General features: G+C 33.6%; 1 protein-coding gene across 2 annotated transcripts in view; it reads right to left on the bottom strand.

The window, feature by feature from the left end:
- Positions 1-7,051: 7,051 nt before the first annotated feature.
- The window catches only part of LOC111518177 (procathepsin L), a 48,218-nt gene continuing 27,889 nt past the window's right edge, over positions 7,052-27,380 (bottom strand). For both annotated transcript variants that reach the window (XM_074182020.1, XM_074182019.1), the window contains exon 5: positions 7,052-11,400. In XM_074182020.1, the coding sequence (XP_074038121.1) occupies positions 11,069-11,400 (332 nt within the window). In that variant the 3' untranslated portion in view covers positions 7,052-11,068. The remainder of the gene's footprint in view (positions 11,401-27,380) is intronic.

Consider the following 27,380-nt stretch of genomic DNA (forward strand, 5'->3'; position numbering starts at 1 on the left):
GTAGTTTCAGAGACAAATTATGTGGTTGACTAATGACCGTTGGTGTTAAGGCAACAAATTTAGTCTCATCAATATTTAGTGTGAGCTTATTTAAATTCAACCATGAATATATATTCTGTAAATTTGTTTCGGTGGTATGTTTAACATCCTCCCTATTCTTTTCCGTACAGATCAAGGCTGTGTCGTCAGCATAACAAATAAAGTATCCTAGACCATCTATTTTTGCTATATTGTTCATGTATACAAGAAGCAGTATCGGACCCAACAGTGTTCCTTGAGGCACCCCGATTTTCACTATTGACTACGAATACCGTAGTGACTCAATTACTTGTTCAAGGATTTTTGCCAGATTGTTGATGACGGATATTGGCCTGTTGTTATTTATTTGACAACGGTTACCTGTCATAAAAATCTGAGTGATGAGTGATTCTTTCCATTGTTTCCACTTCTAAGAAATACATTGATTATATGAATTAATGGGTGTATTATGTACTCATGTATAGCTTTTATAATTTTCACAGAGAGTTTATCTGGGCCCGGTTCAAGAAAAATGGTTGAGTCAATTTTGTCACGTTCAGGAAAGTTTTGTTTTATATTAATATTTTGTATTTTTTCAGACATATTTATACCCATGTTTGTAAAGATTTCATTAATTTGTTTCACCTTTATTATTTGTTAATATTTCACCGACTTCACTGGTTATTGGAGTGTTGTCTATTCGCTTTGATTATTGATTTTGCCCTGTTATATCATTGATAACCGTTCAAATTTTTGTATACTCGTTTCCTGCTTCTGCTATTTTATTTTGATAAAATTCATTTTTTGTTGTTTTGATCAAGGTATTAAGTTTATTTCTGAATTCTTTGAATTCTTTTTCAGTTTCATTTGAGAAATTTCTAATAAGTTTTGTTTTCAGGCGATCCCTGTGTTCGATAGATGATAAGATCAACAGTGATCCATGGTTTGCTTTATTTGTAGTATTTATTTCTGAAGGAAGATTGCACTTTTGTTGATTTAATAATGTATTCATTTAATTTATCAATAAAGAGTTGGTATGATGATTGTGACTCATTTGATTGAAGAACATTTTCCCATTTTTCTCCCTCTAAAAGATTTTTCAAATTCGCATAGTTCATGTAACTTGTTTTGTTTGAGCTTTTCTCTTTGGTGATTTCATATCCAGGTAGGTGAAAGTATATATAAGGTGTATAGTGGTCTGTCATATCGGTTAGAAATATGATAGGCTCAATTTCAATTTCATTTTTTAAGTTGTTTTGTATTTTGGCGAAAATATGGTCGATCGTAGATTTTGTGTCTTCTGTAACTCTCGTTGGTTTGTTTATGATATGTAATTATTTGAATTCATAATATTTAAATACTTGTTGGTATCGTTTGATCCTTTTTTTAAATATCGATATTTATATCCCCTACATATACCTACTTCAAGGTTTTGTTTATGTAAATTAATCAAGTATTCGTCTAGATCTTCAATATACCTTTAATTTTGGGGTCTATTGCTGGGAATCTATAATATGCCTTTGGACCTATATTAATATTTTTCTGATAATGTCGTCCTATACAGCAAGTTGACCTAAGAAATTCACTCTCATTTATTTGAGCGGTTTTATATTATAACTCCATCACATTTATTTATAAGAGATTCGTTGTAGTGAATAATATAGTTTGGGATAGGAAAGTCATCGATGTTTTCAATATTTCCAGTTTCGAACAGTACAATTATATCTAAGAAATTTTTTGCCTTTTCAACATATATTAAAAGTTTATCATAGTGCCTTTGTAAACTTCTAATATTGAAGTGGATAATTCCTATACCGTACTTGTTTTCATCCGCTCTCCCCTGTATATAACGTTATCACATATTTTTGTGTCTATTTTAGTGTTATCGTCTAATACATCCAAAAAATCTATCATAATACAATAATTTGTATGCTCCCAATAAATGAATGATAAGAAAATTTTATATTTAGTCCAACAAAGATTCACTGCTGATTCTATTTCTTCCCGGATTTTCCTTGTTAGAACCATATTCCTGTTCCTAATTTCACAAAATTCAAAAGCAGGATAACACCTTGTTACTAATTTTCACTTTAAAAATTTGTATTTGCCGTAATAACTTCTTTATTCACATATTCACAAATTTAGTCGGCTATTCACTAGCCATGAACATATATTTCATGCTCATCAAGTTCTACTTTCCTATTCCTTATGATTTTATGTATGAAATGATATATCTTATTGTCTTATGTCATTCGATTACAAGTGAATGAAATATTTGAATCGAAAAAATAATGAAATCATGCAAAATCTTCTTCTGTATAGCTGTAACTCATCCGATAACATAAACAAAACATCTAAATTAATGTACGTTACAAGGCAGATAACGTATTCACGTTCACGAAATTACCAAATTCGCAGATTCACTCCTTTATTTATTTCGACTCTAGAAAATGTGAAACTAATCATTCGAGAGTTAATCTGTATTTATGAACATAATATCAAATAGAAAATGATAATTAGAAAAATGTGACAAGTAATTCACCTTGAAAAATTAGTCATAATGTCAAATGATATTTGAGTTATTCTTTCCAAATTGAAAGGGCATTCCTAACTACTTAGATCAAAACAAATTGAAGGAGATACTCACGACATTAAAAAGTTCGAGGTTATACACGTAACATTTGTAATATAATGTTCTCGATGCTCTCTTTCATTATGTGAGATTATGTGAGATTGGGTAACCTGGATATTCCTATATGATAAAGATACTGAAAATGGGATCCCCAAAATTATGTCTTATTTTTGTAGAATTCCTTATATGTACGAGGTCTGTTCAATAAATAAGGCAAATGTTCAAATTTCTCGGGCTACGTACATTCGAATAGCGAAATGTTGATAGTGGCATACGGTGATTGAACTCTGAGTCAGAAAAACGTCACACAAGGTCAAAAAAATTGTGAATGACGATGTTCGCCCTAGAAACCCCAGTATATCAACAACCGATGAAAATGTTGAGGAAATGAAGAAAATTGTTATGGAGAATCGTCGAATCACTATTATAGAAGTTACTGAGGATGTCGGCATATCGATTTCCTCAAGCCATGCAATTTATTCGAAAATTTTGGACATGAAGCGTGTGACCTCGATTGCCGTGGCGTAGTGCATTACGAGTTTTTGCCACAAGATGGTACGGTCCATACGGAGTGTTATCTTGAAATTATGCGCCGCTTACAAGAAGAAACACCAAGGAAACGTCCGGTATTGTGGAAAAACAATTCATTTATTTTGCGTCACGTGTATTTCAGTTTCTTTTTGTCTGCATCTCACTATCGTCATTATACGTTGCTCTCAGAAATACTTGAGAGTACAACTGTGGCACCTCCGGAAATCGGAGGCATAAAATCGACCATTTATTTTAATGCATAACTTCGAACTGTATGCCTTTGGAGGAAATGATTTCCATCAATCCTTCAGTTTAGTGGAAAAAAGCACGCAATAAATTGGTTTGAAATTCGGAAAAGATAAGTGCGTAGTGGTCCATCTCAGAAGAGGATGATTCGGGGATTACGGAGAGGATATGTATCTAGTAGATGGAAGAATCCTGTATCATCTGGATGCCGGAGACGCATATACTTACCTTAAGGTGAATCATGAATCATGCCACTCCCAAAAAGAAATCGCGTGGCAATCATCAGAACAAACTCTGATAGATCTAGTACTCGGAACTGTCTAGGAAGAACAACGTTGCTGTTTTTTCAATTATATTTGTTTCTCCATAGATCTCGAATCTGTTATCATCATTTACTAATATTGAATAGTTGGTTTTACAATATCTCTGTGATTCATTGGCCAAATACTAATATTTTTGATGTATGTATCCTTTATTGAGCATACATATGTTGTTATCTAATGATAACGTGCTGGGATTACAATTGATCTAACTACTAGCGTCATTTGTACCTACTTGTTGTTCAAAAAAAATAATAAATCTGGATTTCATCGGCATAGCTGTATACTGCAATATTAAAGACATTTTATTAGCTGAATGGTGTAACCGTAAACATAAAAGAACCAAGAGTTGATCCTTGGTGGATGCCAGGGTTCAATGGTTCAATGGTTCAAATATATCATCAGTCACTTCCAACAGGGCTATTGCTCTAAACCGGCCTATACTTTTGGTAGTATCAATACCATCTGGGTGTGAAATAAATTGTCGTTCTATGATTTGAATCTGTTTTTAAAAAATCTGTTTTTCCGTTAATCAGCTCTCGCCCCCATACGAACGAGCAAAGGACTAACGAGGTCTTAACTTTTAACGTGTGATTCCTAACACTCCTATTATCTTAGAGCAAGCAGTAAGAATGCGGATGGCCGCAGATCTTTCGTTTCTAGTTGATTATTATTTTTCAATACGGCAGTTACCAATTAAACGTTCCAGATAATCGGTAAAATATACTTCTATAGGCATAAAATAATGATAAGCCTTAAATGAAAAAAATTGGAAAACATAAGAATAATAAATGAAATGAGTGAAATGAATGAAAAGCTACATTTGCTCTATTACTGCAACCTGATTGCACCGAAAATTATTGTTATCCAATTTGACACCTAAAAATTCATGAATGCTTCTGAGAGAACTATGTTTTATTTCTTTTTTCGGTGTCAACGGCATTTATTACTATGAAGGTATTCTAGGTAGGCAATATTAATGATTGTGTGTGGACCGGCAATGACAATGTCTCGTACAAAGACGTCATCTATGGAATCGACAGAAGTCTCAGTGAATTATCATGTTAAATATTATGAAATACTAGGGGTTGCCCGCGACTTCTCCCGCATAGAAATTGGTTTGTCACATTAAGTTTCGTAACAGACCATTTTAATGAATAGTTTTTTATTAACCTAAAACTTCAATACAATATATAAACCCCTATTTTTCACCCTTGGGATTGGAAATTCCTGATTTCCTTTCTTGATGCTTATTTACGCTATACAAAGAACCCATTTGCATATTTCAAGATTCTTGGTTCAGTAATTTCGGCTGTACGTTAATATAAGAGTGTCAGTCAATCAATAGGTACCCACTGGTACAACATTGAATAGCATCAGCAAAAACCCTAGTAATCCTCCTCCTACTAATATTACAAATGCGTAAAGTTTGTGAGTATTGATGAATGTAATGTATGTATTTACGTTTTTTACTTTTTCACGCCTAAACAGCTCAACGGATTCAAATGTAAGTTGGTATATAGGTGGATCATGACCTGGAATAACACATAGGGAAAGTTCCCACAGTAACGTGGCGCGTGAGTAAAACACCAGGGAACAGCTAGTATTTTATAAGTGGATACCTATTGATTGACTGACACTCTTATATTAACGTACAGCCGAAGCTAATAAACCTATAATCTTGAGATATGCAGGTATGTTCTTTGTATAGCGTAAATAAGCATCGAGAAAGGGTATCAGGAATTTCCACCCTAAAGGAGAAATTTCGTCAGTTTTGAAGTTGCACACCTGAAGTTTTGGGTTGATAAAAAATATTTTAACTATTTGTTTGAAACGATCTACTACGTAACTTAATGTGACAAACCCAATTCTACGCGGGCGAAGCCCCGGGAACAGCTATTTTTACTTTACAAATACAGTAACTAAAAAAATATGTCAACTGCACCAAGTAATGAATAGCTTCAAGAATCGAATTATGTTACCTATAAAGAAACTTCGCAAAACTAACACAACCGTCAACGACGTCTGCCGTCACTCGTCTTCCTGCGTTCGAGTCGCGTTCTCGGCGATGGCGCTTCATTGCTTAGACCGCCCCTCTACCCCCGCGCATCATCATCGTCGTCTTGCAGTAGACGCGACGCGTAATGGCTTACTGCGTTGCGTCAAGTTATTCTTATCGTGATAACATTTAAACGATTCGTCCAAATTACTAAGTGTAAAAGACAAAGTTCATGTATATTAAATAGTTAACACAACAATTGAATCAATTTTCATTAGAATTTGACACATATTCTAAAATGTGCATTTTAAAAAAGTATCCAATTTAATTGTATTTATGTCTAAGTAATTTGCATACAGTTGCTACCACATTAAAGGTAGTTATATGCTATCGGAGACTTTTTATCTAGAACTATTTGAGTTAAACAATTTTACGGTACATTATCTTAATGTATCTCCAACGGTGTAGGCAGCGCACGCCAAGATAGTTCTCAGAGAGCAAGAATTTTTCCGACTAACTCAATAGGTACACTTATCGTTATATCATAACCAGAATTACGCAAAGCCTTTGTAAATTCTAGACTATATGTTATTCTGATGTATAAGCTGTATTTATGTGAAGTTTCATCTAAAACCGTTCAGTCATTTAGTCATTTTGGGAACTGACCCATCGCAAATGATGCGTGGGATGGTGCAAAAACTGGAGTTTCGAGGTATATTCTTTGCTTTTACGCAACCAAAACGATCTTTTTTTGGATCGGATCATCACGTGTGATGAAAATGGGATTATTTTACAACAGGAGACATTCAGGACAGAAGTTGGGTACCGTGAACTACCCAAGTACTTTCCTGAAGCAAAAAACCATTTGAAAAGACCATGGTCACTTTATTGTAGGCCGCGGCCGGTGTGATTCACTATAACTTTCCAAACTATCACAGAAGAGTCCAATTGTGAGAAAATCGACGAAATGTCAAAGTTCTGTCTCACCCACCATACTCCCCAGACCTCTCGCCAACCGACTATCATTTTTTCGAACACTTCGATAACTTTCTCATTGGTACAACCTTCGCAAACCAGGACCAGCCAATAACGTCGACTTCATCGAATCCCGAACACACAATTTTATGCTGACTGAATGAATCGACTAGCGTTACGTTGGCTAAAGTGCACTGATTCATATGGCAACTGATTCGATTAAATTGAATAAGTATTCACTGAAATAGTAAAGTTTAAAGTTCTCGTAAAAACGGATAAAACTTTCTAAACAACCTAATAGTGAGGAGGAAATAAAATGAAAATCAAGTATAATGAAATAAACAACTTTATTATGTAGGTGCGGATCAATATGGCACATTCATAAAAAAACACATAAGTAGTGGAAGAGTGTCTAAGCAGAATTATAATCAGTTTATATTTGCTGACAATCAAAAAGTTTTTCATAATTAACCCAATTCAAGCAAATTATGTGACTCATTTTATTATATATTATATTCAGGACACCCTCAACATCTGACAATTTGAAGTGATTCATCTTTTCAAATAATTATATTCCTGGAACGCAGTGATCGAACTACTCTACATAATCGTTTCCTAGTGAATTGTTTTTCGTTAATAGATATCAGAACAGACATTCGAAAGAGCTCTTTTGATCACAATTTATCTAATAAACCTCATTATTATTATTCAGATAATCATTGTCTGCATTTGCATATACGAATCATTAATCATCTTGCGTCACTTGAAATCTATAAATACGGAAGAGATTGTCCTTGTAATAATCTGAGAAAGTCATTCACGTTAGATTATTGAGGTTTTGTGTATACTCAAGTACACTTATATTGTTTTTTCTGAATGGTAATGACATATTGAGTGGTAATGTACTCGAGAAAATTATCATACATGACGAACATAATTTCTACATCCTTATAAATAGGTAACAGCTTGGAACTCGAAACTTTGAATTAAAAATACACAAGTTTTGTGAACATACATAATATATCTATCTACAAGTAGATAATTTGAGTGTGAATTCGAATATTGAACAATATAGGATGTACGAGTAGTTGAATCAAGGTATAAATTTAGTCTAAATGTATATTATGAACAAAACTCTTGAATTAGTGAAAATTGTGTTTCATCAATATTTTTATATGTTAAACCTCCAACAAATAGAACACTTTCCCAACTTCGAGTTATTTTCAATCTTAAATTTTACCACACATGTGCATTATTTTTCCATTCATTATATTATCATGAGTTTTTGGAAAAAAAGCTTTTTGGCTTTTACTTTTTCATATTTATATAAAGAAACGGTGAGATAAAGAAGTGAAAGCCTAAAGGTTCTTATCCTGAAAATTATTATATTTTCTTAGATGCAGAGGTAATACAAATATTAATCTCCTATATAATTCCAATTGATTTGATAAAACATTTTTTTTCATTTCCAATAATTTTTGTATGATACATTATGGAACAGTAATAATCTGCATATTCCCAAAAATAACTCATTTGAGTAAATATAATCTTGTTTCGCAAATTGATCTGCAAAATTTTGATCAATATGTAAAAGGAGCCTTTCAAAGAAAGTTGGATCAATACTCAGTTATAATGGTTAAATGAAACCTTCGAAGACTGACGATATCGATACTGATTCTTTTGTATAACTGTTAAAATTTGAAGAAAATATTCCTGATTACTTACTTTCTTCAGTAGAATGATTATTGAAACTGATCACGAAAATTGGTCATTGAACTTCAATTTCAGACTAGTTACATTGAAAAAATAAATTTCACCATCTTCATTTCTTTCTTCTTTTATTGATGAGCAACTAGAAATGAATGAATGGAAATTATTTCAACGAAAACATTAGTTTACTTCCAAAAAATATTTTTTTCCACTGAGTAATGTAAGTATTCATAATGAAAAATTCAGAAAAGGGTGAATATTGACTTTACAAACTCCTAGAGGTAATTAAAAGGGATGAGCGTATTTCATTATCGCATCAAACTGAATTTTGACAATTGGTGAATGATGAGGCGAGGGAAGATGAAGAAATTGGAAGATACAATATAAAATGGAACTCTGAAGGTCATTGATGACTTCGTAGTCCATATTGATATGAATTGTTTTTATTGTAATAGTCAAATATATTTATCGATTATGCCTAGACTGACGCGTTGAAAAAGAAGTAATTAATATGTCTTGGAAGGTGTGAATACGAGTAAATTAAATGTCACATTTTTAAAATGTTCAGATCGTGATATCTGAGATTGTGTTGCCTAGATTTGGATTTTTGATATTCAATACATTTTTCAGCTGAATCCCAACTATTCAGGAATCATCAGATATGGTCCATGAATATCCAGCCTGAACTGTGATATTAAGAATGAAAAAGCTCATCAATCTGAATCATCTACCTACTGCTCTACCACATCCAGCTTTCATTGTTATAATGGAGGAATACATATGCAATATTAGAATACAAGTAATTCCATAAACTACACCTTACAATTTAATCTTCAGAAAATTTATTTTCAAAAATATATCACATGTTTCACTATCACAGTATCTTTCTCATATAGTAAATGACATACTAAAAGTTAATTCTATCATATACTCAACTTTTATATACCTAAGTTACCTCCTCAAATTGTAATTACCTAGAGCATGTTATATCAATTCTGCATCAATAATACAATTTCTGTTTCTAAGAAAACAAGTTGAGTAATATTGATCTATTCAAATCCAAACGGTCATTCAGTAAAATTTTCAAGTTTATTAAATGTAGCCTTAAAGTTTCATTTTCCATGTGTAAAATTTCGAAATCCCCATTAAAGGTATGATTTTCTTCTAAAAGATGTTTTTAATATGTTGAACTGAAAACAAGTCTTGTTTTCTCATTTACATAGCTCATATAATGTTCCTGGATGCGATTCCTAAATGTTCTGCCAGTTTAGAAATCGCATCCAGGAACATCATATGAGCTATGAGAAAACAAGTCAACATCAAGTAAAAACATATCTAATGGAGATTTCTAAATTTAGCACATAGAAAAAAAGGTTTAAAGTTAAATTATTTGGAAGCAATGGAAATTAATAAACTTAAAAATTCAAACATTTTACTGAATTACAAGTTGGATTTGAATAGATCAACATTACTGAACTTGCTTTTTTAGAAACCGAAATTGTATTACTGGAGTAGAATTAGATATAACATTATCTAGGTAATCATAATTTGAGGAAGTACCTTAGGTTTATAAAAGAGTAGATAGGTACTCTAGCTTAGTGATTCCCAAACTATGGGTCGCGACCCACAAGTGGGTCGCAGGAACAATTTGTGTGGGTCGCGGAAACAGATTGAAAACACTTAATACTTTTGATTTGTTTTTCTCATTTTGGATAATGGCTAGGGGAGGGTATCCAGTTTTTTCGAACATGGTTTCAAAAGAGCTGATGGGGTTTTCAACCACATATTTGTGTGAGAGGACATTCTCCACTTTGGTATATTTAAAAAATGAATATAGAAATAGGCTTTGTGCACTAGCTCCTCAAGTCACATTGATTACATAGGTCTCATTTTTTAATTTTTTGTATTTGTTTAGTTTTGAGATTCTGAATTAAAAGTATTTTTTCGTACTGTATTTTATCTTCAATTATATCATCTTTGCCATTTTTTTCAGAGATGTATTCCTGAATAGTGAATTTTCACGATAATAATAATAAAAATATTATTAGTGATAATAATTATAATTAATATCATTTAATATGTGGGTCGCGAAAAAAATTCCACAATGAAGGTGGGTCCCCAGGCAAAAAACTTTGGGAAACGCATCTCTATAGGTAATTATGATCGTAGAAGTACCTAAGTAGGTATCTTTCACTCATGATAACGTGGGGTATATAAAAATTAGAGTATATAAAATAGAATTAACTTTTAGAATGTCAATAACTATGAAAAAGCTACTATGATAGTGAAACATGTGGTATATTTTTGATAATAAAGTTTGTGGAGATGAAATTGTGAGGTGTAGTTTATAAAATTACTATGGATCTTCATCAAGTAACATTCGAATCAATCAAAAAATTATACAAGTGATAAGTAAGGGTAGATAATATATTTTAACCGTCGTTGATAACATTGAAAGTTGAATTTGATTCCATTTAGAAGATGATTGGTGCCTAAATAACGTTGAAGAGAATACACATTAAACCGAAATCAGTGTGTTTTGCACCAATCATCAGATTTGTTCCTGAACATCACTTGAATTAAACATGTAAACCGTTTCTGAAATAATCGAATATTTGTCCTCATTATTTCACCTCATTAAACCAAAGGATAACTCGCTTGAATAGCTATCCCACACTGGTTTCCTGCTTCTTTGGCCATCTTGAAGTATCCCCCCATTCCCCACTGGGGACCATAAGAATTCTTGATTAGCCAGTACTTCCTGCCGTCCGGTTCTTGTCCGTATCCCACGATTAGAACGGCGTGATTCATCTGTTCCGGTTTATTTCCGCATGCTGGATCGTCGTATATACCCTCAGAGTAAAACTGGAAGGTTTCCTGACCTGCATCGATGGCAGCAGTCACTGGACCAATAGTTGCGATGGCGATTTCTAATCCTTTCTCGTCATTTTCTGCTATGTCGACGTAGCCTGGAAAAATGAGAAAGTAAATGTGAGTTATTGGAGGAATTTTATTACTGAAATTGAAATAAAATGAAGTTAATTGATTTGAGGTCGTCTGAACGTAAGCAATCAGGATAACATACTTAATATTCAAAAAAATACTCAGGTCCGTATTGAAAAACTGATGGTGAAACGAAATCTATGGAAATTTTCAGGCAAAAAAACGTATGCGTCCTGGGACACCCGAAGAAGTGATAACTTAACACGTTGACTGTCGCGGGAATTTTTGAAAAAGGTCACACCAATTTTCAAAATGACTTTTTTTAACAATGACTTTTGTACTATAATGAAGTGAAATTACTTTTTCTCCCATTTTACCATATTTCACCCCCGTGTGACTCAGAGATACACGTGGCGTATAAATGTTGTCATGTATTTTCGCGCCATGTGTATTCTCTAGAATACACAGCTTCAGGTCTGAACTTGTATAAAAGCAAATAAGTTTAATACTGCGCTCTGTGCGGTCAGTTACCGTTTATATTGCGTAGAGGCATAATTGAGATATTAGAAATGTGTGAAATATCTTACGAACGTGAAAAGGACTATTTACAGGCACTTATGGACATGAGTGACGACGAAGAAGAAACCTTACACGGTTCAGACGCTGATCCGGTCTACACATGTCCAGAAAGTGACAGTAATAGCCCGGATACGTCTTCGAGCGAAGTATGAGTATAAATGAATAGTATAAAATTTTTATTTTTTTAATACCAATTACTTATTTCAGAACTAGTGAGTAGAAAACGAAAATTTTCAATTTCGTATGGCTGTCTCAAATAAAAAAAAACTCAAGATCGAAACCAGTTGATTGAAACGTCCAGTGATGTTGAAAGTGAACAGCTGGAGGAAGCGATTGGGAGCGTTACCGATAATACAGAAGAGTTATGAGGACTAGTTGTTGATAACTTTGCAGAATTTCCTTTCGTAGAAGATATTAGAGTGACAGATGATCTTGTTTAAATTAGAAATCAAAATGAACTGGCATACCTACTATAAATTATTCATTGACGAACTTGTGGATTCCATTGTTACTCAAACAAATATTTAAGCAGAACAAACAATTGTAAAAGGCATTATTGAAGAAATCATAGGACCATCTTCACGTTTGAATAAATGGTATCCTACAGACAGAAACGAAGTATATAGATTCCTGGGAATTTTGATGTGGATGGGGTTAGATAAAAAGCCGTCACTTTCTGACTATTAGCGAAAATCCGATCTTTTTTTGTCAAATGCACCTAAATTTATGTCACGCAATAGATTCGAGATTTCGAGTTTTTCATTTTTCCGATAATGACCTATGTCCAGAAGGTGACAGATTATATAAAGTTCAACCACTTGTTGATTTGCTGAATGTGGAATTCAAAATATTCGTTTTGCCTGATGGAAACATGTATATTGGTGAAACAATGGTTCCATTTCATGGCCTACTCAAGTTTCGCCAGTATGTCAAGGAGAAACACAATAAGTTTGGTATCAAAGTCTACAAATTATGAATCAACGGAGGTTACACGTTTCATTCTGAGATATATTGTGGCCAAGATAAAGTTGAAGGCATTAGTGTTGCTACAAAAGTTGTCCTGAAATTAATGGAACAAAATTTCGATAAAGGAGTTACACTCTACACTTATAATTGGTATACAAGTTTGGAGTTGGCGTTTTGAAAAAACAGAAAAGGATTGCTCAATGAAGTGGTGAATGCCAAAATAAAGAAAGGTGAAGTAATTGGCCGGGAAAAGAATGGAATAATTGTCTTTAAATGAAAACACAAAAGGGATGTAATGATGTTATCCACGAAACACGCCGACGAAATGGTAGAAATTAATGATAGAGATGGTGCCTAATTCAAGCCGAAAGCTTTATTGGAGTATAATAAAGCTAAAAGTTATGTCGATTAATCCGATCAGATATCTTCCTATTCAACATCGTTGCGACGAAGCATAAAATGGTTCAAAAAATTGCCATTGAACTCATTATTGGAGCAAGCGTTGTTAATGCCCACTATTTATACAATAAAAAATGAGGGTAACGCCACCAACAAAATCACAAATTTCAAAGAAAATCTAAGCATACAACTTTTGAATGTTGGCAAGGAAAAGATCGAAACGGCTCCAATAAATTTGCGATACAAAAAACAAAACAAGTTTCTTCGCGATGTCTAGCATGCACAGATGAGCCATTACTTTGTTTGGAATGTTTTTTTTCTCCACATCATATTACACTCAAAAAGTAGAATACATTTTCATTTCATATTTTGCATGTTTTGTGGGTATGTTACTTTACTTGTAGTTATTAAATTTTATTATATTTCAAACATATTTCAATTTTTTTTTGGCTAAGTTGCTAGACGTGTAAGTCCACGCCACGTCAATCATTCCACCATAAGAAACATATTCTGAGCGTGTTCTAGTAGCATACACACGGCCAGAACCAAGTTGTTGTTGGTATATACGAAATTATACACGCGGCGTACAGGACCCAACTTGTGTGTATACTTTTATAAACACATGGCAGTCAACGTATTAAACTAATCAGAATTGAACTATTTAATATTGCAATTGTTCAACTTGAGAAAAGCTTGGGTTATTACTTTTATTTTATGTATATCAATTTGATAATGTAAGGAAAGGTTATTTATGAATAATTAATAAACTTAAAAATTCAAACATTTTACTGAATTAACAGTTGGATTTGAATAGATCACCATTACTGAACTTGTTTAAGAAACCGAAATTGTATTATTGATGGAGAATTGATATGAGATTCTTTAGGACTCTAGATAATCATAATTTGGTGAGGTACCTTAGGAATATAAAAGTTGAGTAGATACTTTCATGTATTATTTTGTGTATATACATAGCTACCATAAGCCAATTGTTACTTTTGGAAGACTAAATAATGGTTCTAATAATGTACATACACAAAATTAATATAATCATTTTTAACCCACGTTTCACATAATGAAAGAATATTCCGTGCTTGCTGGTTATATTTTCATAATACTGTCAACAATATATGTATAACGCTCACTAAACATTGAGAGTCTGTCCGACGAGAGAGGAACCGGTTCTGACATCATCATTTTTTCATGACATTCATTCGCTTATTTGATTCAATTCCAGCAATAGGACTCTTGTTTAAATTTTTAGGAAAGATATATTTTTGGGAAATATACGTTTTGGCTTTCTACTTATCCTTCTTCATACAAAAAATGTGGGAATATTCTTTGGAATATTCCCACATTTTTTGTATGAAAGAAAGAAGAAGAAGAAGGAAAGAAATAATGAAAATTATTTCAAAGTGAACTCTACACACTTTTTTCATTAATATGGAGAAGCAGGGTGCCTGAAGAACGTGCGACACCCCGGCTGTCCATGTTTGAATAATATTTACGAATAAATTTTCATTCATCATCTTATATGTTATAAACAACAATTAGAAATATAGCATATTCATCTGAAATGATAAGTCTTCGATGAAATAAAGTATCAATTATATGGTTTAGATCGCTTGAATGAAGACAATACCGTTGTTTTTTTTGTTAAATAATTTTATGGATTATTTAAATATCACCTATACAATTAGAGATTAAACAACTCACTTGTGAAAATGTTCAATCCTCATTTACACTAGCTATATCAAATATGTTTATCGATGACTCCATAATTTGGATGTAGCCGCTAGTTCATACAGGGTGGGACACCCCGTACGACACGGTCCCTGTAAACCAAATCATTAATGTTTTCGAGAATTTCTCTATTTTATTATATGTATATTGATTCATTTCATGATATATTTATTGATTGATGCTGCAGAAGGAAATAATTTTGGAATCTACAGGGTGGCTCAAAAAAGTGTGACATTTCAAAGTTCTGTTTTTGAAAATGTAACATCCTGTATGTTGTAACACTTTTGAATACGTCAACAAAAAATAATATGATTTCATATAGGGTACTATATACCTATTAATAACTCCATAATGAAATGAGAAGTAATTGAATTTTGTACTGTTCAGACCAAACAAAACCAGGGTGGTCCATTTTGAATAACAAAGTTATCTTTGTTGGAAATTATAAAAAAGTGACAATGTTTTTGAACATTCTGTATAATATTGAGTAATGGGTTTTATAGAAATCAATAGCACAAACTCTCTTTTATGCTTGGTAAGAATTCAAAGGGAGAATTTCTTTTCATTTCGATGTTATTTAGTTTCCAATTGTAACTAGCATTTCCATTAAAAAATCTTTCCTGACCTATTCAAGAGTGTAACGAAATATAGGGTGTTTCATAAAAAACACACAACTTTGATATGTCACACTTTTTTGAGCCACCCTGTAGACTCCAAAAATGATTTCCTTCTGCAGGCCCAATCAATATATAGGAACCGTGTCGTATGGGGTGCCCCACCCTGTATAATTGAGGACTTAACCTTCTTACAGGTAAGTCGTTGAATTAAATCTTTATTAATAAATATTATTCGACCATGGATAGCCGAGGTCACGCACCTTCTCTAGACACGAATATTTCTTAGCATCATTTTGATTAACGATGTTTAATTTCGTGATATCGTTAATATTTGTCTCCACTATAAGAATTATAAAATTTACAGGACCAATCTTAATCAGTAACTACAATTATACGTTGATACTAGGAATGTGAAATTTCGAAGGATCTATAACTCATTCAATAAAATGTTATAGCTGAGTATATGAAAACACAGCACTGCCCAATAAAAAAACGATGAAAGCATTGAATAAGTGAAATACTCATATTGAAAGTAGAATACTCATCAAAAATGATATAATCCATTTGTTGGAATGTAATTTTTAGTTAACAGAAAGTTTGTACAAACATTCACTGGTTAATTTCGTGTAATCTTTTAATATATTATTTGAATTTGTGAAGTTTTTCAGTATCTGTTCGATGAGTTATCGATTAATTTATAACTGAAATGTTATTTCTGGAAATAATGCACAAATTTTTCAATTCTGCATTTTCAAGTAAATGGTTTTTCTTGACACAATTCAACTAAGAGGTAAAAGGGCCACACATTTTTTGGAAAGAAAAGTTTTGGCGTTATACTTCTTCATCTTTATACAAAAATGTTGCACAAAATCATTTTGTAAACAGAACTGAATTCCGAGTTGAAGCAAAATTTCGAGTTCAATGTAGGAATTTCATTTAAAAGTATTTTATTTGAAAAAAATTCCGGATTGAGCTAACAATGGCTAAGTAGAATTGGATCGAATAATATTTACTGGTAATTGAACATAAAACACACAACGAATGAAATATGGAACATATTCATGCCAATTCTGCCTGAATACTGTTTTATATAATTCAAAAATTTTATTCATCACTTCTACCTAGTCAATTAATAACATTTTTTACCTCATTGTAAAGTCGAAGTAAACGATATTGTGCATATTTAAGGTGGCGGCACTCTCAAAGGCCAAAAAAATCAATACATAGAAATGAACCGGCAGCGAACTAGCCCACGTGGACCGTAGACTTGACGGTTCGTATTGGATAATTTTCACTTACCGAGTTTTATGATTGGCTGAACAGTCATAAAATCAAATATAAAATTATGTTGGTACGAATAGAAACTGGGGAATGCAGGGATGGTTATCGCCTTCGTGTTCAGTTCAGGAACTGATCGCGATTTGAGTGTTGAAATTCGATATTGTTGCAGTTATAATTACTTAAAATTTTTGTTATCTGTTTAAAATGTGTCGTCCTTGGACAAGTACTAATAGTAATAACGAGTGTGATAACAACGCAGACTTTTTCCAGTGTACTAATTCCAATAGCGATGGTGAACAATGCGAAAAAGAGATATCAGTGAATAAGATTCAGATGCATTTGGATATCGAAACACAAAGAGTGTGTTTCAATGTATATAAGAATCTACATCTCAAGTTTGGTTTCGAGGAAAACAAATTATTACAAGCAACATCAGATTTGACTGAAATTCCTTTCTCAACCAAACCTGATGAACGCCAGACGCGATGTGATACAGAATAACCAAAACCTTTAGATATTCATCTAAAAAAATCATTGAAAAAAACAATATACGACTGTTACACAAGCAACGAGATTACTACAACTGAAATCAACAGGAAGAAATTGAATACTTCCGACTATAACGTAATCTGCTGTGACAAACTCTTCAGAATTGGATAAAGAAACTAGGATTTAGATTTGAAACAACTAGCAAACGTCAAGCAGTTATGGAAAGCAGAAGAATAGTGGAATTGTAACAAATACTTAGAACAAATAACTAAATATAGACAAGAACAACGGCAAATTTTCCATTCTGACGAAACTTGGTATGACACTCACGACACAGTTACGAAAGGGTGGACTGATGGTTCGAGAATGTGTACGCCTAACATGCCTGCCAACAAAGGATCGCGACTAATCATTGTGCCTTGCGGAGGAAGTAAAGGATGGGATCCGAACTCTTTGAAATTATGTCGAAAAAAACTTAAGGACTGCAATGTTGACTATCATAAGAACATGGAAGCTAATATTTTAGAGGAATGGTTTGAAAACACATTGATCCCAAATTTGGATGCGAATAGTGTAATAGTTCTTGACAACACTTCCCATCATTCGCGACAGTTCATCAAAGTACCGAATAAAAATTCGAGGAAAGATGTAATACGGGCCCAGAGTTTGTAAACCAACCGATACTGAGTTCACCTCGGATGAACCTCGATCATTGGACAATGCTGAATTTATAGAGGTCTAGATGGTGATTACGTCAGCAGTTGTTATTTACTTTTTTACGCATATGGCAACCCATACATTGATTATGTCTGAAAAATGAAAAATGCATATAACAATGTTCACGTAAGCATGGGAGGGGGGTTGAAGCTTTGCTTACTTTTGCTGATGAAGATGGGGTGGGGGAGGAATAATTGTAATATTCATATATAATACTTGAACGGCTCCTAAGCATATTTATATAGCTGTACTTGCTACTGTTATCATTCGTTACTTTTCTGGTCACTCACTTTATTATTATAACTTATTATAATTTGCTACTGATAATGCTTATTGCATATTTTGTATCTGCTCTGACGTTAATATTGAGTTGCATATTTTGAAAATTACTTTTACTCTTATTTAAGTCTGCAGTGTTTCTTGCAACTCATGTAATGTTATATGTTCTTTCAATAAATTTATGGAGGTATCCGTTACTACGAGGTAGGAGATATGATGACTGAGAATAAAACTTTCTATTTTTTTATACCACTTGTATTTGTAACTGACGTTACTGCACTTTCGTCCTTTAAGAACATTTTCAAACAAATACAGTAAACTGAAATAATTAACAATGTTTATCCCTCATACAGGGTGTTAATTAAGTATGTACCATAAATTTAACGGACAATTCTTTAGGTAATTTTAAGACGAAATGTTCATATAAACATGGGTCCGCAAATCCTTCGTTATCAAGACACAGGGTGTTGAAATAAAAATTTAAAAACAGTGATTCGTAAATATCTTGAATATCCTTCGCCTAATTGGAATGGGAGAGCACGCCCACACCCATGGCCACCTCGCTCGCCCGAAATGAATCCCTTAGATTATTTTCTCTGGGGACACCTTGAAGCGTTGGTATACAAAACTGATATTCAAAGTGAAGAGGATTTACGGAATAAAATCATTAATTCATGTGACATAATTAAAAATACGCCAGGTATTTTTAGAAGAGTGCGAAATTCAATGATGTGGCGGCTAGACGGTTGTATTGAAGCCGAAGAAGGTCATTTTTCCAACACTTAATTTAGTGCAATTCGTTAGTCTAGATGTTAATGTTATTTAATATTTGTTGGTATTGTTACATAATTAGTAATGAAAAATTGTAAAAATAATAATTTCCAAAAGAAACATTTAATTCCCCATATTATTCCTTGTGAGGTCCAGGGATATGCAATTAGGTAGACTTTTCTTTCTTAAAAACTAAGCAAGATACGAAAAAAAATCAGGAGACAAAAAAGTTGTATTTCTAATTGCTCAGTCAGTGGCGTACATTTTAAAGTCAAAAATATTCGTTCAAATCCCGCTCGAGACGTCACCGGACTTAATAAATTGAATCACGTTCTGGCTACATTAGCTCCTTAATGTTATAAATACCATTGACCAATTACAACAAAATTAGGTAAAGAATATTTGAGATATTTACGAATAACTTTTTTTTTATTTTCATTTTAACACCCTGTATCTTGAGAACGAAGGATTTGCGGACCCATGTTTATATGAACATTTCGTCTTAAAATTACCTAAAGAATCGTCTGTTGAATTTATGGTACATACTTAATTAATACCTTGTATATTGGAATCCAAACAGACATATGATATAATATATATATATATATATATATATATATATATATATATATATACAGGGTGAGCCATCGAAAACTTGACATGGAGGTTTTGGGAACTAATCTTGCAAATCCTAATAAACGCTTAGACAGGTCGCTTTTATTGGGAGAGGGACAGTTTTTCCCCATTTACAGTGTTGTCACTTCAACCCCAGAGCAGAGGGGTGAACAACCCTTAGAATTTTAACAGGGAACTGGGCGCGAGTCGCACATCGTTTGAAAGATCATAGAATCCTCTAAACAACGGTGTACATTTTCTGTTATTTTGACAAACCATATTAAATTTAGAGATGAAGTTACTTACTTTATTCTCATGTTAGCATATGTTCAAAATGGGCACCTCCAACCTCCTTGCAATGATAGAAATTCTGCTGGAAACGTTCTCGAACATTGTGGAGCATTTCTGGAGTTATTGGGCGACATTCATTTGTGATTCGTTGCCGTAAATCTGCGAGTGATGCAGGAGGAGTACAGTAAATTCTGATTTTCAAATGACCCCACAGAAAGAAATCTAACGGCGAAAGGTCTGGTGATCGTGGTGGCCATTCAATAGTGTCCCGCCCCCCAATCCAGTGATCCGGAAAAGTCTGATCTAAATACTGCCGAACAGGCGGAGCATAGTGCGGAAGAGCCCCATCTTGTTGAAATATTAACAGATCCTGCCGATAATTATGGTCATTTTCAATAATATCAGTGAGAAGGGGATCAGCCCCATAGCGACAATTATGGCGGTTAACTGTGCCATTTAGAAAAAAGAACGTTTCATCACTGAATCAAATGTTGAAAACAAAATGTGGATTTTCCACCGCTCGTTCACTAACCAACTCACAAAATTGCAAGCGTCGATCGAAATCATCTTCATTCAGTTCTTGCGTTAATTTAATCTTGTAAGGATGCATTTTGTGAGTTTTTAAAATACGCCGAATGCTAGTACGTGACACCCTGGAAACAAATGTTAACTTTCTTATGCTCAATGTATGGTCAAGCTCAACATGGCCCAGAATTGCCACTTGTGTCGCCTCATTTGTTACTGGTGGTTCGATTTGCCGTTTTATATTTGCTACAGATCCAGTTGCGCGAAATTTTGCAATTAAATCGAAAACATACTGTCGCGACACATTCCATGTTGTTGATTAAACAGTTCAGCGTCCCTCGCAGCACAACGTCTATTTCCATAATACAGTTCAATCAACTCAAGCCTCTCTGCAGTTGTGTAAACCATCGTTTCTTTAGCAACACTTTACGGCACTCACTACTAGTAATAATGTAGATATCCCTTTTAGCATAAAAAGGAGAAGTAGAAACAGCATTTTTAACCATTTCTCAATTGTAATAATCCTCTTATCAGAAAAGAACTAAAAAATTAACAAAAAAGTTGCGTAAGAAACAAATGAAAGAGTTTCAAATACGTTCCAACTGAGCAGTGGCGCACAACAATTTGTTGCTATTAACAATATTGAAAAAGTAAATTATCGGAAAAAACTCTTTTAAATACGTTCAAATTCGAAAAAATTTACACCATTCTTTAGAGAATTCCAAGATCTTTTAAACGATGTGCGACTCGTCCCCTATTCTCTATTAACATTCCAAGGGTTGTTCACCCCTCTGCTCCGGGGTTGAAGTGACGACGCTGTAAATGGGGAAAAATGTCCCCCTCCCAATAAAATCGACCTGTCTGAGCGTTTATCGAATTTGCAAGATTAGTACCCAAAACCTCCATGTCAAGTTTTCGATGGCCCACCTTGTATGTTTGTATGTTTCGAATATATTTAATTTTCATTTCATTTTTGATTGTTTAATTTTGAATTGTTGCTTATTTCAATTGTATTATATTTATTGCTAAATATAACTTTTATTTTTGGCTATTTATTTTGATTTTTAATTTTATTTGTTTTTTCAGAGATTTCAAGTCATATCATATTAGACAATGGAAGTTCGAACAAGTAAAATTCACCATGAAACATTGTAAACAAATAAACTTTTAAAAGGAAATTGGATAAACTGGCATGTGGTCTGAATGCCACATTTACATTGTTTTTTCTGAAAAATCCCGCAATTGTCTGTTCTCTCATCAAAATCTGTTGAAGATACCAATTTCTTGATTTCTAATTGTTTGATTTGGGGGTACATTAAACTGTACGTAAATTTGAGGCTTTGTTTTCTGACCAACCTGGATTCAGTCTGCATTGAAACCATTATTATGTCCGATATGTATGATTATTTTAATTTCCCTACAGATTGTTAGCAGATAAAGGTAACGAGAATGCTCCATGTTAAATTTAATTGTAGGCTGCTAATTTATGGCTGTCGGGATGGAAAGAATCACTTGTGATTGTAATGTCTGTATAACTCGGTTTTCTGAATACATTGAATTCAAATCTATTATGAGTATGTACGATGGTCACATCTGAGAAATTAATCTCTTTCTCCATCTCTGTTTAGAGTGTAAATGTATATTTTCTATTAAGATTGTTCATAAATGCCATAAATTGGTTAAGCTGTCATGTAGTACCTATGAAACAGGTGATAATACCGTCTACATCTGTTTAAAATCTGTTTTTCCGTTAATCAGCTGCCGCCCCCATACGAACGACAACTCTCAGAAGTTGAGAAACTTGTGCGAGCTAAGGACTAACGAGGTCTTACCTTTTAACGTGTGATTCCTAACACGGTTGCAGAATCATTCCAGCTTCAACCAGATAAATTCTCTCGAGAAAAATATCTGGTCGAGGCGGGAATCGAACACACGACCTTCCGATTGTGAGTCGGACACACTACCACCGCGGCCAATTCCACAACATATTCTACATATCTGTACCAAAAATGAATATGTTTTTTACCCAGGTTGGACATTACCACAGTGGTCTCCAAACTCTTCATGAATATGTCTTCTAAAAAGGGACTAAGGGGTGAGCCCATTGGTGAACCTGAATCCTGTTAATGAAATTTCTTAACCACATTTTTGTGGTCGACTTGCGGTCATATAAACCGCACTTGCAGTTGAGGCAACTGACATCAAAAATTGAATGCTGTGAGACCAATATGAGGAAAAGTACACCACGGTGTACGCGGTTGGGTACGACTGCAAGTTTGTGGTTAGTGTACGGAGGATGCCGCGATGCCGCTCTAAGTAATTCTGATTCAGGCATACATCGAAAGCTGCCGAAATTTCAAAAGAAGTGACATGGTCTATTTTGGCTAGATCTAATATACAGTGTGTTCCAGCTTAAACTTGTCACCATCCTAATCTACGAACTCGTGAAAAAAATTGAAGGAAAATAAATCCCAAATACATCGTTTTACTGAAATTGAGGATCGATTAAGTGTTGTTGAAGTTTTAATGAAAACTAATTTTTATCAAGATATTTTTATTTTTCATCACCTAAAATGTAATCATTATATGAAATGTTAAAAATTTGAAACATTCAGCTCCATACAAAAGTATAAGCGATTTTCGAAATGTCTTCGCACATTTCTCAACATTTCTGGAGTCACTGCACGAGTCTCCACAACAATTATCTTGTGTAGATCATCAAGATAATTTGGCTGTGTAAAATAAACTTTGGGTTTCAAATGGTTATGAATCAGGAGATCTAGCCGGCCATTTTATTGTTCCTCGCCTTCCAATCCATCTCCCTGTGAAATTTTCAACTGAAAATTGACGCACAGGTGCAACAGAATATGGAGGAACTCCATTTTGAAAGGTGAGCTGACCTTCAAGTAGACTATCATCGTCTTCAAGTAACTGAGTGATTCTGGGGTTCACAGTTGATAAGTTCCAGATACGTTTGCCCGTTGAGGTTACCATCAATAAAATATGGACCTACAATATGGTCTCCCAGAATACCAGCCCAAACATTCGATTTCTGGGAAGTTTGTGAATGAGTTTCCCAGTAACAATGGGGACTTACGTCAGTCCAGTATCTGCAGTTGTGCCTGTTCACATGTCCATTTAAATAAAAAGAAGATTCGTCAGAAAAGCACACATTGTAGTGGTAAATATTATTACCAATCAATAATTGACTCATGATTTCACAAAACTCTGTACGTCTGTCATGATCATATTCATTATACCTGTACATTCTGCATTTTATAAGGATAGAATTCTGCTTCTTTCAGAAATAGTCTCAAGTTGCCTTAAAGATTGAAAGTTGTCCATCACTGTCCTACAAATGCAACAGCGACCCCTTCATTTCTCTCAGGCTTCTCTTGGTCATGTTTTTTATTCATCACTGATCCTGACTCCATGAACTTTTTCATCATCATTTGAATCAGTGCTGATATAATGTGTTTTTTTCCGGATGAATGTCGTTGAAAATTCGAGCCGTAGCTCTAGCACATCGTCCATTTTCAAAATACGCATCTACAATGGATATTTTGTCTTGTATAGTATAAACCATTTTCAAAACTTTATAAATTGTTGAATCTGTTTTAAATCTGTTTTTCCGTTAATCAGCTGTCGCCCCCATACAAACGACAACTCTCAAAACTTGAGAAACTTGTGCCAGCTAAGGACTAACGAGGTCTTACCTTTTAACGTGTGATTCCTAACACGGTAATAGAGTGAATCAATTACCAAGGCTTAAACAAAGATAGGTAGGTATGCGAATACAAATTCACATGGCGTAATTTTTTTTCATGAAAACCTCTGTCTCACCTTCAAAACTATTATTTCTGGAAGCATATTATTTTTCAATACAGTGGCGTACTCACAGTGAACCTTCCTTACTATGATAACATTTCAGTTGATGAAAAATAAAAATATTTTGATGAAATTCAGTTTTCATTAAAACTGCAACAACACTTGATCGATTATATCAATTTCAATACACCGATGTATATGGGATTGAATTCCCTTCAAAATGATGTATCACAAGTATAGTGGTCCAATTGAAAATTCGGAAGTAGGTGTTCCGGGGATGAGGGGGTTGACAACAAAATGATGATGTTTTTGGTGAAACTGTTCTCCCTTGAAATAAAAATCGACGGGTTTGAGCGATTTTCAATGTTTTTCACGAGTTCGCAGATTAGGGGGGTGACAAGTTTCAGCTGGGACACACTGTATTTAAAATGAGAGACTTAAATTCGTTGTACAGTATGTTGGAAAACATACTTTTACATTGAATGAGACTGAAATTGAATAATGTGGCGTGGTTTGGTTACTTATTTTTTTCTAATGAAGTGAACGAATTTGTAATGCTGTGAGTTGGGATGAAATTGGTAATATTTTTGAACCACTTGTTGAGCCGTATTCCTAGTTCTCTTACCGGACTATTTATAAACGAAACTACCGGTCTTGTGGGGTTATCTTATTTATGTGTTTCATTAGGCCATATAGTTTGGGGCACGAGGGGTTCATGTTGATGATTTATCGTTTCTCTAATTCAGTGAAAATAAGTTTAGTATCTGAAAGGAAATTTTCCAGTTCATTTTGCATATTTCTCGTTGGGTCTTTCCTGTTGGCAGTAAGATTTTCATTATGAATAACTAATTCAATTTCTGGATACATGTTTCTCGTTCAAGTATAACGATGGCAATCGATTCATCAGCAGAACAAGATCGTTTTCTCTTATTTTTTGTTGTATGGTTTTTATTATGCCTGTTTATCTATGATTTGATAATGCAAATGTTTCTGAATTACTTCATTGATTTTACATGTCCCTATATCTCCATTATCTGTCAATGCAATGGAAACATACAGTAAACACTCGAAAGAGAGATTGAGATACAGATTAATCTTTCAGTTTGAATTCAATGTATTCAGAAAACCGAGCTATACAGACACTACAATCCCAAATGATTTTTTCCATCCCTACAGTCATGAATTAGCAGCCTACAATTCATTGTTTCACAGAGCATTCTCGTTATATTCGTCTGCTAACAATCCATATAGTGAAATTAAAATAATTATACAGATAGGACATAATGATGGTTTCAACGGAGACAGTCAGAAAACAAAGCCTCAAATTTACCTATCTACAAATTGTTATAGGTACCCCCAGATCAAACAATCAGAAATCAAGAAATTTGTGACTTCAACATATTTTGGTAAAAAAACAAAGGCAATTGCAGGATTTTTCAGAAAGGATAAGCATTGCGGATGTAACCTGCTAAATTACCGAATCGACCTAGTCTATTCGCCGATTTTCAGATCAGCATACCCGAACATTGTCACAGGTAAACAAAATGCGGGTACTCAGTTAAAGGCTGTCTGTTATTACCTACAATTGTGTGTAGATACAGTGCATTTCTTTCAAAACTAACCACCCTGAATAACTTTTGGTACAATGATTTGCAGGGGGACACATTTTGACATATTCACATTTCATGTTACTTCCCCTATCCTTTTCCTAATAGTGAGTTTGTACTACCAGAATGGAAATAGTGCTGCTGCCCGTATATTCAATGATAATCATCCAGGAAGAAATATACGACATAAATACGTTTCGGAATTATTGAAAAAAATTATGGAAACTGGATCTGTTAACAATAAAAAGCATAACAGTTCAGGAGTTGTCATCGATGAAATTTCATCCATATAAGGTTAGACTAGTTCATGAATTGAACGAAGATGATTTCGATACACGTATCGAGTTTTGTGAAAGTCTCACTGAAGGGATCAACTTGCATCAGAATGTCTTGTATAAAATTTGTTTTTCGGATGAATGTAAGTTTGGTTTGAATGGAGAGGGGAATCGAAAAATTTGTTGATATTGAAGTGATACGAAACCTCATTTATACCGACAAGTTTATACTCAAAGACCTCAAAAACTGAATGTTTGGGCAGGCATTTCAGGTGACCACATCATATGTTGGTGGATACGTTTAAAAATTTACTATGAAAAATTTTTTTCTTGTCATCCAGTCATCAGATTTTGATTCAAGAATTAATAAAAAATCTCTTTTTCGGATTCATTGCTTCCATATTTGTCTCTAGAACGAACATACTTCAAAGTGTGGCCTCCTATATAATTGTTGATCAGTTTTTTTTTATTTTTTCAGCAAATCATTGTTTGAAAAGTTATTTAGGGTGGCTCGTTTTCAACTCAAATAATTTGAACCTCCCGAACTATAAGCTTCAGACCATATCTTTTATACTTTGTTGAAATCTGCTCGTCATGGAGCATCTGATAATATAAAACAATATATGGTGGTGCGATAGGGAAAGTAACATCAAATGTGAATATGTCAAAATGTGTTCCCCTGTATACTATTGTTGACGTGTTTTTTCATTTCTCCTGAGAATCTTTGTAACAAAAGTTATTCAGGGTGGTTATTTTTAAATGGAATGCACTGTATATAAGGGTTAACATTGTTAATTATTTCAGTTTATTGTATTCGTTTGAAAATGTTCTTATAGGACGAAACTGCAGTAACGTTAGTAGCATAGGAAATCTTATGTCTCATTTTTTATTATATGTTCTCTATAATGAAATGCTATTATCTGTTCTTGTTCTGTACCCTCTATGATGTTATTAGCTGTTGTAGCATTTGAAAATACCCCTTTCACTCAGTCAATTTCACTATGTTAAAATTTCAACATTTTCA

Source organism: Leptinotarsa decemlineata, unplaced genomic scaffold, assembly GCF_025532065.1.
Source record: "Leptinotarsa decemlineata unplaced genomic scaffold, Ldec_3_MD MMD2_tig00026328_RagTag_RagTag, whole genome shotgun sequence".
NCBI classification, from domain to species: domain Eukaryota; kingdom Metazoa; phylum Arthropoda; class Insecta; order Coleoptera; family Chrysomelidae; genus Leptinotarsa; species Leptinotarsa decemlineata.